Source organism: Alexandromys fortis, unplaced genomic scaffold (genome assembly GCF_014885135.2).
Source record: "Alexandromys fortis isolate MF-2015 unplaced genomic scaffold, M_Fortis_MF-2015_v1.1 scaffold_98, whole genome shotgun sequence".
Lineage (NCBI taxonomy): Eukaryota > Metazoa > Chordata > Mammalia > Rodentia > Cricetidae > Alexandromys > Alexandromys fortis.
In genome coordinates this window covers 6,894,202-6,907,978 of record NW_026068002.1, presented here as the reverse complement: position 1 = coordinate 6,907,978, position 13,777 = coordinate 6,894,202, and the positions used below count along the sequence as shown (strand labels likewise).

Below are 13,777 nucleotides of genomic sequence, written 5' to 3'. Positions count from 1 at the left end.
GCTTTTGATACAGGAGACATGCAAGGAGGGACAACCGAACAGTACTTACCTGAATTTTAAGTACAAGTACATTCAATTCCTTAATTTTATTTCTAGGAATTTATTCTTTACTGCACCCCAACCTTCACCTCTGCTCTGATTCCAGAGGCTCAGGTCAGGCTCAATCCCCACCACGCAGCCTCTGAAGAAGCACAACAGAGCTGGGTGAAAATCCACTTTAATAATCCAGCTTCAGTTAAACTGAGACCTCCCCTTCGGTCCCAGGGGTGAGAGAAGGCAGGCCTCGGCAAGAGGGCTCAGTCCACTAAGAGGTTGCGGCTGACAGAGGGGAACAGCTCAAAGAAACCCTGAAACGAGAGGCAATGGACTAGGAGTTAGTGAGTGACCAGATGCCGTGTCCAACCGCTCGCCTCCCATCACCTTCGGTTCTAGGCTCAATTACTACAGCGCCAAGGGTCTATGCTTAATGTCTTCTCACCCCTCAGCTCATTCCTAGACAACCTTTCTGAGGCCATGAAAATGAGGAATGGTGTGGCTTGTGTAAGTGTCCTTAAAGGTCCATGTGTTAAAGGCTTGCTCACTAGCCTGTGGCATTATTGGGAGGTAGTGGAACCATTAAGATGTGGGGCCTGAAAAGAAGAAGTTAGGTCACTTGGGATAAAGCAAACTTTTGAGGGGACACTGGATCCTTCCCCCCGCCCCACAACCCTCACTTACAATCTCAGGGAGCAGATTCCTCTACCACATGTTCTTGCCATGACACTCTGCTTTATCACAGGGCTTAAATTAACAAGCCAACTGACCGTGAAATAAAGCCTCTGAAACTGTGAGCCAAAACCCTGACTTCTTATAGACTGTTTATCTCACTTATTTTGTAGAGTAATGGGACTCTGATCCAAGGAGCATCACAGCCAACAGCCCCAGCAACAGGGCTAGCCACTTGATGGAGGGGAGGGTCAGGTGGGAGTTACCTTGAAAAGGGTGAGGCTCTGGAGAACTCCAGTGGTACAGGCTGTCTCCCGAATAGAGTGCATGGCCAGTTGGGGGCTACCTAAGTCCAGCACCCGAAGCCCCAGTCGAGAAGCCAAGATAGGTCCAATGGTGGTACCACAGGGGGAGTCGTTCCGGACCATGAGGTCCTGGAGAGAGGAGGAGAGGCCATAAGCTAAACACCAGGAATGCCCATTAAGATCAAGGAAGAAGCTACCCCAGGGACACAGGCTGGAAGATGATCTAGTTCTATGTCTTCAAGCATTTAAAAATACTGTTTTGTTACTCTCACACCCAGCCTGAACACTCAATAGACCAAGAAAAACACTCAGCAGCTTTCATGTTCTATAAAACACTGCTGGGCTGGGGATGTGGTTCATCTGGTTGAGTGCTTGCTAAGCATGAGCGAAGCCCTGGATTTGGTCCCCTGCAGTGCACACTTAGGCATGGAAGTGCATACTTGTAATTCCAAGACTTGGGAAGTGGAGGGATCAGGAGTTTAAGGTATATGCTACTACACAGTGAGTTTGAAGCTGGCATGAGCTACGTAAGACCCTACCTTAAAAAACAAGGAAATTATAATATGATGCTAGATTTTAAGATTCCTTTTTTAAAGTATAAAACAGAACTATAAAATATAAGCCAATTTTTTTTGTCAAATGGAAATTACAATATTAACTCATGATTTTTTTTTTAAATATTTATTATGTATACAGTATTCTGTCTGCATGTATGTCTGGAGGCCAGAAGAGGGCGCTAGATCTCATTACAGGTGGTGGTGAGTAACCATGTGGTTTCTGGGAATTGAACTCAGGACCTCTGGAAGAGCAGTCAGTGCTCTTAACCGCTGAGCCATCTCTCCAGCCCATTAACTCATGATTTTTAAAAAAAGTTTTTTTTCTAGTTGCCAAATCTAAGAACAAAAATGAAAATATGAGGCTGAAATTTCTTACTGTGCCAAAAAGCAAGGTAACTTTTAAGAGTCCTATCGCAGGGCATAGGAAAGAACTCTCACTGGTCAAAGGTATGACAACTTGAGCATCACTCATAATAATTCTGTGAACGGCACTCAATCAATGAACATTCATAATTTGATAGTAATAAGTGAAAGCAAAGAAACTAATTTATAATGACATTTAGGATAAAACTCCACCTTGAAAAAGGGAAAGTAAACAATTATCTTGTTTTAAGTGTGTGGCAGGCATGTGCTGTGGCACACATATCAGAGGACAACTTACAGGCATGAGTTCTCATCTTCCACAATGTGGGTTCCACATATCAAACTCAGGTTGCCAGGTTTTGTGGCAGGTGATTTTACCCACTGGGCTATTTCGCTGGCCCAAGAATCAACTTACAATAACTAATCAGCCTGGATGATGGAGGCAGGTTCTACCTCACAGATAGGAAGGTTCAAAGAATGGGTGAGGAAAGGTGTATCAGAAAATTCTAATGCAATTGCTGATTAAGCAAGGATTATCAATTAGTGTTGAAAAGGGGGTTCACTGCTTGAACAGCATCCGTCTAGTCAGTGTATGAAAAGAGGTTAACAAATGTATCCAGTGATTTAATTTTACAAAATTTAAAATAAATGCACAGGAAGAATCGGGAAGAATATGTAAAACTCTGATGATACTTTTCTTTTTTGGAGACATGGTCTCAACTATGCATCCCTGGCTGGTCTGGAACTCACTTTGTAGATCAGGATCAGACTCACAGAGATCCATCTGCCTCTTCCTGAGGAGTGGAGTGCTGGGATTAAAGGTGTGTGTACCACTGCCTGGAAAGTCCTGTTTTTTAAGACAGAGTCTCATGTATCTCAGGCTGGCTTTGAACTTGCTATGTGGCTGAGGATGATCCTCCTGTCTCCATTTTCTATGAGCCAGGGTTACAAATGTGTGCTACCACACCTGGTTCAAATTTTATTTTTTCATTTCTATTTGTATTTTCTAAAGTATATATGCCATGGTTCTGCTGTAAGCTATTAGGGAAAAGCCTACAATGTCCTCATACCTTAGAATACAAATGCTCTTCCAGGGCCCCAGAAGTAAACTGGCCTGGGTGAGCGTCCTCTCTTATCCTGCCTGCTCTCAGCCCTGCCTTCTCTCTCACTACCAGGCTAACTCATTCTTATTCCCCCTGTGATTTTTCTGTCTGTTCCCTCTGGCTGAGATGTTCTTCCTCTGGATCTTCCCAACGTCCTTCTTCTCAGTGTTAGCTCTCACTTCCCCCAGAGGCCTCTTTGTGAGTAGAACGATCTGGCATTACATAGGGCAAGATAGAGACAAGAAAGCAAAAACAGCCCTTGTCTAGTCCTGCCTCCACCAGAACTTGTGTGCTGTCTGTTACTGGAGCACCGTGGGCCAAATTCCTGATACAGGAATATATATGTCCACACACAGTGTGACAGGACAGTGATGGGTAATTTCATAGCCAGAGGAAAAGTGAACAGTTGGGGTTCTAGGCTCTCCAGTCCTCAATATTCCTTCTGGATTGGGGTACAAGACACAGGGAAAGTGGATGTTAGGAGGAAAACAGAAAGGACTAACCTAGGTGGCAAGAGTAAGCCTTACAAAAATCAGTAGTGCAGGGATCATTATCACCCCACTTTACAGATGGGGACACTAACACCCAGACAGCTTAGCAAACTAGGCTAAAGACACCACAACAAAAGCAGCCATGTAGCTAGCTCAGCACCCAAAGCCCTGATCTCACTTACTGGAACTCCCTCCACTGAAGCCCACCTACTTGCTTCCCACTCACGGAGCACAGCAGTTTATGTCTTCATCCTGCTCCCTCCACCAAGCCTTCCCAGAAAAGATACACATTCACCTGCAGGGGCACCCCAACTTGGCTGGCCACCTCTCGAATCAGAGCCTCTGACACTGCATTAGAGGCATAGCGCTGCTTGCTGTTCACCTTGATCACAGGACCCTGGGAAAAGTCAAGGGGGAATGGAGATGACATGTGACCCAGGGGGAACCACATGGGCCAGGCCCAGCCAGGCCACCACATCCTTCAAAGCTTCTTTACCTTATGGAATAAGGGCCGGTGGTTTTCTTCATGCTTGTCCCTGTGGGAGGTGGGAAAGGTCAGCACTGCACACTGTAGTGGAGGCCTGTCAACATCCACTCCCCTTCCAAGGCAGATAGCACTAATGGGTTATAGCTTTCTTTCCCACCCAATCCTGCAGGTCCCCAGGGCATTCAAAACAAACATTTAGGCAGATTCTAGCCACAAAAGGAAACAAGATATCTAACACACATACCAGGCTTAGGCTTTCACTAAGTCTGGCCTAGAACAATCAAAAGGAAGACCCCTGGAACCTCCCAGGAGATATGCTTGGGTCTCTAGCAGTGAGTACTGTCTGATAGGAAGACTCACGCATAGTTTGGGTGCACAGCATGGGCCATGTCTGCACTGATCATGAAGGACTTAGGTATGGCTTCCTCGAAGGCGGTCAGACGCTGAGGTGTGGCTGAGATGCGCCGCAGTACCAGTTCCGTCAGCAGAGACTGTGCTCCTTGGGCACTTTCTGACCCCACCTGGGGACGGCAGAGGTTTTACTCTGGGAGTCAGGACACGGAGGTCATTAAGAGGAGCCCAGTGTTGAAAAAGGCCCAGGATCCTCCCGAGTCACATGGTGGGATTGGTATTGTTGGAATCTTTCCTATGCCCACCCAGGTCATTACTGATCATCTGATGACAGCGGACTGGGTCCAGACCAATTCCCAATCATTTACAGTCTAGAAATAGCACTTACTGATGGAATTTCCACACTGGTCCCCAATACTTACATCTAGGGCTCAGCAGGTGCCACAGTACCCTGGGTAATTTCCCTTGATGTATGTGATGGAGACTGTTAACTATCCATGATACCTTCATAACAGAAGGCCCAAGCCATAGCTACACAACTAACTACCCAGCTAGAGCCATCATTCCAAGTCTTCTCTGTAGCTAAATGTGGTCACACTAAGTTCTGTGAATGTAAGTACTAATGAATTTCATTTCTGGACCATACTCTGGAAGACACAGGCATCTAGTCTCTTTGACCGCTCCCTTATTGCTGACTAGATGTAGACAAGATAACTAGAGATGGAACAGCCAAACACCCAGAACAACAGACCAAAGACCTACCCCAACTGCTAACTGCTCCTAGGGAGTAACAGGAGAGAGAACTAGCTATCTGTCAAGCTCCACGACAGCAGCTCGGGTTGCAGCCAAACACACAGCTGAGGACCCACTATGTGCCAAGCTACAGACCCGAAAGGAAGATCTGTGCAATGCTCCTGTCCTTGGGGTAGGGATGTAGCAAGGAGCACAGAGGAAAAGGGGTATGGAGTCCAGTTAGAGCCAGAAGGAAACAACATGTGCCGCAGAAGCACCGGCAGCTCTCCTGTCCCCATCTGTAGGCCTCTAGAATGGCCCTGACTCACTCTGAGTGTCTCTGAGGTAATTACTGAAGACTCCAGAGAGGGACCTCTGCCCAGAGCCCTCCACGTACCTCTTCATTGTCGTAGAGTGTGATCATGCGCACATGTGGCTCCCTGGCCAGGGAGGAAGGGGATGCACAGGAATCAATCAAAGCCTGGATGGGAAAGGAGACAAGGTCATCATCCCTGCCCTTTGCTTCTTACAACTTATTCTGCTAGTACCTGGGAGTGGCATGCTGTCCTGCCAGTGAAGAGGACTGAGTGCTGTGGGACAATGGTCTTGTACCCTGTCACTTATATTGTATTGCTTTAATAAAATGCTGACTGGCCAGTAGCCAGGCAGGAAGTATAGGTGGGGCAACCAGAACAGGAGATTTCTGGGAAGAGGAAAGAGTCTGTAGTCAACATAGAAGAAGCAAGATGAGAATGACTTGCTGATAAAAGGTACCAAGCTACATGGCTAACACAGACGATTATGGGTTAATGCAGGATGTAAGAGTTAATAAGAAGCCTGAGGTAATAGGCCTACCAGTTTATGATTAATGTAGACCTCTGTGTGTTTCTATGGGACTGAATGGCTGCATACCTCTGTCAACAGCTGGGCTTTCAGCAACCTTTCTCTTAGGCACTGCCTGGCAGTGAAGGACTTTTCTAATGGGATAAGTGATCCATTCACTGCGCACTTGGCTCCCATACCTTCCCTTGCAGAAGGCAGGACAATGCTGAAGACAGAAAGAAGATGTAAATCCTGGGAGGATGTGGGAGAATTGTCTGTAATCTGTCAACCGTGTTTTAAATAAACGCTGATTGGCCAGGCAGGAAGTATAGGTGGGAAAACCAGACAGGAAGTAGAAACGATGCAATGAGAACAGGAGAATTCTGGGAAGGAGGAAGTTGATTCCTTCCACTCCTGCCCAGACCACCGACGCAGCAGGATGTGATCTGCCCCACTGAAAAAGGTACTGAGCCACATGGCTAACGTAGATCAGAAAAATGGGTTAATCAAGATGTGAGAGTTAGCCAGTGAGAGGCTAGAGCTAATGGGCCAATCAGCTTATAATTTATGGAGACCTATGTGTGATTTTCTTTGTGGCCAAACAGTTGTGGGGTACCTGGCGGGACAAAAACCCTAACAACAAGCAGGCCCCCTTTCATGTTACAGGAGGACAATTATGAAGACCAAGCAAATTGATGGGCTTCATTAACAACAGCTCTAGAGATGGCCATGGACCTAGCAGCAGGGGCCCCAGGTCTACAGTAACTACCCAAAGCCCATCTTCAACCATAAGCTAGGCAGGGAAAAGGCAAGGTAAAAGGCAGAAGAAGAGTAAAAGGCTGAGAAATGGCCTGACTAGGGTAGAGAGGAAGTGGAGAACAAGAAGGTGAGCATGAGATCCCAAGGAACACAAAGAAAGCGGAGAGGAGACTTAAGTCAGAGGCAGACTGAGGGATGCAGAAGGAAGTGAGAGATGCTGGTGTTCATGGTGGCAAGGACTTTCTTTTCAGGCGGAGGTTGTTAATCTGGAGAAAAGTAGCAGACTGGGGTATGAGAAGACATCACTGCACACCTGTCAGCTTTCCCATACCTCAGCTCCTGGTCCCAGACCAGCACAGAAATAGTGATGCCAAGGCTGCAGCATTTGGGACCTTCCCAGCACCAGCCGGGTGAAGGCCTGGTTAATTAGCCATCTCTCGCCACCCCTGGGCTTGAGGTTAGCCCCAATCTCAACTCCTAACTCCCCACCCCTCATGGGTGCGTGCTGCCTGGAGTGCTCTGGCTCCTCACCTGCAGGGCGCAGAAGCAGCTATGCAGGTTGTCCAGTCGAGGAGCAAAGATGAACTCTTCATAGGCTCCACCCAGGACCTAGAAAAACAGGACCAACACCCTGACCCAAGTGCCCAGGCCCCTCACCCATTTCACCGTTCCCAAGGGCCAAAGCAACTACTCCTGACTGTTGGCTTAGGAAACTTCTTGCTGTTCAGCTGAGAATGAAGGCCAGGAAAGGGTATCCTACAGCATCTATCAGTGGGGGTACACACCTTTAACATAACACTTGGGTCATGTTATGGCATGCAGAGGCAGGCAGATCTCTGAGTTCGAGATCAGCCTGGTCTACAGAGCAAGTTCCTGGATAGTCTGGGCTACACAGAGAAACCCTGTCTCAAAAAACAAAACAAAACAATACACTAGGTAAAAGAAAGAAACCAGCTAACACAAACTTAGGATTAAGATTTAGCAGTTCTCTCCATTAGCAGCTAAGAGGCATTAGCCCTCTTGCTCTAAGGCTCAGAGCTAGCGTAGATCAAAGCAGACAGGACCCACTTCACATCTCACACATTCTGAGGATCCAACCCCCCTAAAAATGAGAGCTCTAAGGCTCAGATTTCTGCTTCTGCCCCGTTCCCTAGAGAAAGATCTGGATTCTGGCTTTGTTCTCAAAGGTTCAGTGCTAGGGCACCAGGACTTCTACGCAGTTCCGTCCATTGTGTCGCAGGATCCGAAAGGTCCCACACCCTAATCAAGTTCCCATAGGTGGGCCTTGGGGGAAAAATGGTCTGCTTATTTGGGAACTACTGAAAGCAAAATCTCCAAGGAAGAACAAGAAGGAGACTAACAGAGGGGCTAAGCACTTCAGGGCTATGCTGTGGTTGGCGGGGACCCTGGAGGACCCCACCCACAGAACCCTAGAGCCACTCCTTACTGCAGGCTGAGTGTCTGCCAGGCACAGCTCCATCTCCACGATGTTTTCAGGACTCAGTCCCAGGTGGGTACAGAGCAGGGACATGAGGACTGAGTGGTGCCGTTCATCCTGTAAGGCAGAAGATGCTAGAAGGAGGGCCTGCTCATCTCTTTGCCCTTCCTAGGGGACTGCTCTGTTTCCACTCTGCCCCCCCTCCCAGGAGCAAGGGAGCTTCTTACAGCAGCACTGACAGGTCCTGGCTCAGGAGTCCCTTTCTCCAGCTCTTCCTGAACTGCTGTGGCGAGAATAGGCACTCTGTGGGGAAATGGGTTGAGAGAAGGGAGTGAGGCAGTCATGAACTTAGGCTTCTCCTTGTCCTTCAATTTCCAGTCCACTCCCCAAGTGTATAGAAACTAGATTCCAAAAGTGGAACTTGATTATGGCCATTAAGAGGTGGTCTTCTGGGTCTCAATGGGGCCCCCGTCACCTCATGCCATATCCCACCCCTCACAGCCCTTGGTATAGACTCACAGGTGCGACTCTGTGTTGGGCCCAAAGTTCTCATTGATATTTCTCTGCAGGTGGATGGCCAGATGCGGAATGCGCAGAATGGGTCGCTCCACATGTACAAGCCTCTGCTCCAGGCGACCTGAGGTAGGGCACTGTGGCCAACAGGCCAGGTCAGAACTGGGCACCTCCCGAATACAATTGATAACCAAGTTCCCCCCTTCCCATGCAGACACTTCACTGGTACCCTGAAGGAATGGGACATTCAATCTTCCAGCTGCTCAAGTGAGAACCCAGTTCCTAGGCCCTCTATACCACCTTGATAATGACTCGTCCAGCCAAGGTCAGGTCCCGGTCAAACCACGTGCTCCAGATCCCACCACCGTAGGTCTCCACACCAACCTGGTGGAAGCCCACCTGGCTTCGTCTAGATTTGCGTTTCACCTGAGCATTGAGATGAGAAGAAAACATCTGGATGACAACATCTGGAGGGGAGACTCAGGCGACCGCCAAGTTATACAGAGCAAACATCGCTTGGCTGACTGGGAAAGTGTCTGTGAGGAGGGCAAGGGGCAGTCTAGCATCCTTCCTGCACCTGGGAACAGGGCGTTCCGAACTGCACCTTCTGAATCTCTTCATTCCACACTGCCCCTTCAGGCCAGCAGAGCCCTAACTCCTTACCCGGAGGCAGGGACTGTCCGTATGCGCCCCAATGAGGCTGAAGCCATTGCCAGGAACATACTGGCCCCCCACAGCAAAAGCAATGATGGAGGAGGAGTTTCTGGTTAAGAAGTACTGGAGAAGAGAGTGGAAAGACAGGGGTGTGAGTTGCTTAATCACAGGAACACAGGAATTTGAAACAGCCTCTGCCTCCAAACAGTCCCAGTACCTTGTTTTCTGGTAAGATATCCCAGCCCTCTGTTTCCTTGAGTTCACGGAAGCCAGCCTGAAGGAGCCGGCTGCGGCACTCAGCCACGACTGTAGAGAAAGGGTTCTCTCATAGAGATGGAAGTTGGTCAGGTCACTCCCACTCCTAGCCTCCCTAACCCAGGACACCTACCGTGGAAAGGAGACGGACTCCGGTTCACGAACTTGAGAAGCTCCCTGGCTGTGGCCTGGATTGCCTCTTTCCGGGCCCTGCCGTTCATGGCGACCTATGGGAGGAAGGGGAGCTCAAGCTGCTACCAGGTCTGGACCACGCTTTTCCACCCGAGTTCCGAGTGTCCAAAGCCCTCAGAAATGAGAGCTCCGAGGCTCGGATCTCTGCTTCCGCCGCCCCTTTCCTAGAGACAGGTCCGGATTCCTAGCTCGACCGCTCGGTGCTCAAAGGTTCAGCTCCAGGGCAACAGGACTGCCACCCAGTTCCGCCCCTCGGGCTGCAGGATCCAAAAGGCCCGCCCCCTAAACCCTACCCCACGCCCCGCCCCGCCGGGAAATCCCGATTCGAACTGAAACTCCAGCTCCGGAGCGGCCATCAAATCTGAAAACGCCACTAGCCGGCGCGCCACCGTCTCCGGAACCAAAGCTCTGCTTCACCTGTCCTCCCACCAACTCAGTCATCGGACACCCTTTCCGGCCCCGGGAAGGTCAGGTCACCGCGGAGGGGTTTCAATTTGACTGTGAAACCGGAGTACGCCGGCTCAGCGCTGCGTTAAGCTAAGCTCCGCAAGGGCACGCGGCCGGCGGTCGAGCTGGCGGGGGCCACCCACCTGCATCGCCCCACCACCTTCTTCTCAAGGGGTCGGCCTTCGGCCCGCCCCTGCCTCTCCGCTCCTCCCTTCTCGATCAGGCCTCGCCCTCGCCGAGCTGCGTGCTCCGCCTCTCGCCAGGCCGCACCGGGTCTCCGCCTCTACCAGGCCTCGCCCCGCCCCCGCGGCTCCGCGAGCTCCGCCCCTGTCAGGCCGCGGCCGGGGTCCGCCCCCCCACGCCCCGCCTCTCTCTCAGTTCCCGTCAGGTCTCGTTCTAACCACGCGGACGGCTCCGCTCCAGTCACGCCGCGCCCCGCCCCCGCGGCTCCGAGAGCTCCGCCCCTGTCAGGACGCGTTCCGGTTCCGCTCCCGCCTCTCGTGCCTCCTTCCCCAATCAGGACGCCTCCTAACCACGTGGACCACTCAGCCCGTCAGACCCCGCCCCGCCCCCAAGGCTCCACTAGCCCCGCCCCGTCAGGCCAACCCCCTCCAGGCCCCGCCCCCGCTGCTCCTCTAGCTCCGCCCCGTCGGCCCTGCCTCGGCAGGCCCCGCCCCTACCAGACTTCTAGTCCCGCCCCCATAGGGCGGAGTCCTACTGGCGCTGACCGCTCCTCCCTTCCCTTTGTCAGCAGCATTGAAACTCCTGGAGCATCCTAGACAGTGCCGCCCACTGCGGCAGCAGGGCCCTCTAGCGTTCCGGCGGTGTTAGCACAGCCGTTGACCTGTGGGTCCCTGAGGTATAATAAAGAGGGCTCCCCACAACCACCCCTATAATAGGAGCAGCATGGTTATTAATGTTCATAGGGCACCGTGAACTTCTGTTATGATAAACGTTGCGGCGTCAAATTCTCACAGTTTTCTTATCCGTGTGATTTTACTGTCAGCATTTTATAGATGAATGAGGATATTACCTGTCCTTAGTTACAAATGGCACAGCTGGGCTCTGGACTAGATGAATTTGTTTACAGTAGGCTGGAACAACTGCTACCAGCTTCATAGGTCTTTTCTATCGTTCTTGATTAAATGTTACACTGTTCTGTAGGTCTCTGAGGGACACAGAAGCCAGTGACCTAGTCATTATCACACGGCTGTTTAGGTGGCCTGGGGGTTTGACTTTGACATCCATGCTTTTTTTCTTTCTTTTAGGCAGGGTCTCATTCTAGTTCAGGCTTTTCTGGAACCGACTGTGTACTCCAGGCTGGCCTCAAATCCATGACAATACTGCCTCGACCTCTCAGTTGTTGAGATTACAGACACGAGCCACCACTACCGGCTGTTTCTACGTCTTAAAATGATAGGAAAGGAAAAAAAAAAAAAACAGATTCCATATACTCATGGAGGCAATTCCCAGTCAATGGTGTTGTGTAGTATTGTTAAAACTCAAATATCTGCTTAGCTGCAGCAATGGAGCAGGACTCCTAGAGGCTCCGAGGTGAAAAGCACAGCCCAGCTACTAAGGGTTTAAGAATCTTCCCAGGTATCAGTGTGGCGATTTCTCAGAAAATTAGGAAACAACCTTCCTCAAGACCCAGCAATACCACTTTTGGGTATGTATCCAAAGAATGCTCAATCATGCCACAAGGACATGTGTTCAACTATATTCATAGCAACTTTGTTTGTCATAGCCAGATCCCGGAAAAAACCTAAATGCCCCTCAACCAAAGTATGGATAAGGAAAATGTGGTACATTTGCACAATGACTTCACAGCAGAAAGTACTACACAGCAGAAAAAAAATAACGACATCTTGCAAGCAAATAGATGGAGCTAGAAAACATTGAGCTACAAAACATTGAATGAGGTAACCCAGACCCAGAAAGACAATTGTCATATGTGCTCTCTCATAAGTGGTTTTTTAAACACAAAGCAAAGGAAACCAGCCCACAAATCACAATCCCAGAGAACCTAGACAACAATGAGAACACAAAGAGAGACATAACATGGATCTAATCTACATGGGAAGTTGAAAAAGACAAGATCTCTTGGGTAAATTGGGAGCATGGGGACCATGGGTGAGGGTAGGGAGGGGAGAGGCAAGGAGGGGAGCCGAGAAAAATGTAGAACTCAATAAAATCAGTTTAAAAAATATTCTTTCCAGGGTCTCTGGGGGCATCTGCCGCTTACTTACTTGGGATGGGAATGATCAGGGATTGGGAAAATTTCCGGGAGCCCCCTTCCACCTTCACTGCAGACTGGGTAGTGTCAAGATCCATTCAGTTGGTGACAGGCTACATCTGTGTGATTCCTTCACTAGTCTTTGGATATCATTGGGTCCCTACTGATTTGTACAATTAGTATCTGTTAATAATTATAGAAGTAGCATTATGTATGAAGACCAGAGCTGAGCAGGACTCTTTTCTCTAAGAGTCTGGTTCCTTGGTGGAGGGAATACATTCTAAGCTGCTGAGATCTGAAACAGGATATAGTCAGTTCGCCATGTGAATTCTGCATCCTTGAATCCCCAAATCCAAGTATTTGGGGGTGAGTCCTGTATATTAGTCAAGCAGAAACTGTAAACATATTTTAAAATATATTTATAAGAACAAGACATACTATTAAGCTGCTAGGCATGAACACATGAAAGACCGTATCTCACGTCACCCAAGGAAATGCAAGCTTAAAATAGTGTGCCATTTGTAATTGGTAAGATTAGTAACAATGAAAATGGTTGGCAATGGTAGTCATTGGAAAAGGCTTGGGGCAATACTTGTCTCTATAGTCAGTGTTCTGCAATGTAAATATTCCATGTGGCTGCTTTCAAGCTATGAACTTGATGTCACTGAACACAGAGTTAGGAAGAAGTGTGCTGAAACAAGCCACTGTGTGTGTTCCTGCCGGACAGATGCATTGGACATAAATAACCTCTACAGCAGAAATTTTAAAATGCAGTAAAAATAGTTGAAAACTGATGGTTTTAAATTTTTATTATCTCTACAATATAATTTGTTTTTATACATCTTTACACGATAATGTTTTAATGATTGCCGCATTTAACAACAAGATCATCGAATTCTTGGGAATTTGACAGTCATTTCTCATGAACTGGTCTCACCATCTTTGCTATGAAAAGTACTGCCATAAAACACCAGATTGGGCCACAAGGTCAGGATGTTTATAGACTAGGAGCCCCTTATGGCTAGACCAAGCTAAAATTGCTGGGGCTTGAGAGATTCTCACACCAGGAACAAAATAAGGCATGAGGGACTCGTTTCCGAGGAAAAGCTTGGTCCCATCAAATGCTCTCAGTGAGTCCCCAGAGCCTTCCTAGATGTCAGCAAGAGCTTGGCACTCGCATGCTCTTGAAATCTTGGAAACGAAACCCTGGAATCTTCCAGTTTCACTTGTTCCGAGTTAACCTACAAGTCGCTAATTTGGGAGCTCAGGCAGCTGAGCTGCGCTGCCTTTCCCACCAGCTTTGCTGAGATACCTCTGACTTAGGGTTGGGACAGCAGTTGCTCAGGTTACTTTGCAAAAACTCGAAG

At 49.0% G+C, this 13,777-nt stretch overlaps 1 protein-coding gene across 2 annotated transcripts; it reads right to left on the bottom strand.

The window, feature by feature from the left end:
• Window positions 1-201: 201 nt before the first annotated feature.
• Window positions 202-10,459, bottom strand: Dnpep (aspartyl aminopeptidase). 2 transcript variants are annotated; one of them, XM_050161063.1, is made up of 15 exons: window positions 10,318-10,459; window positions 9,669-9,762; window positions 9,498-9,586; window positions 9,290-9,403; window positions 8,927-9,052; window positions 8,633-8,763; window positions 8,341-8,416; window positions 8,123-8,230; window positions 7,207-7,284; window positions 5,492-5,575; window positions 4,372-4,532; window positions 4,021-4,060; window positions 3,820-3,921; window positions 972-1,139; window positions 202-347 (listed from the first exon to the last, which is right to left on the bottom strand). In XM_050161063.1, exons 1-15 carry the CDS (start codon window positions 10,321-10,323, stop codon window positions 297-299), a joined length of 1,428 nt encoding a protein of 475 aa, XP_050017020.1. In that variant the 5' UTR covers window positions 10,324-10,459; the 3' UTR covers window positions 202-296. The 2 variants fall into 2 exon arrangements, with proteins under 2 accessions (XP_050017020.1, XP_050017019.1); XM_050161062.1 differs by lacking the exon at window positions 10,318-10,459 and adding an exon at window positions 10,145-10,311.
• Between the last annotated feature and the right edge of the window lie 3,318 nt (window positions 10,460-13,777).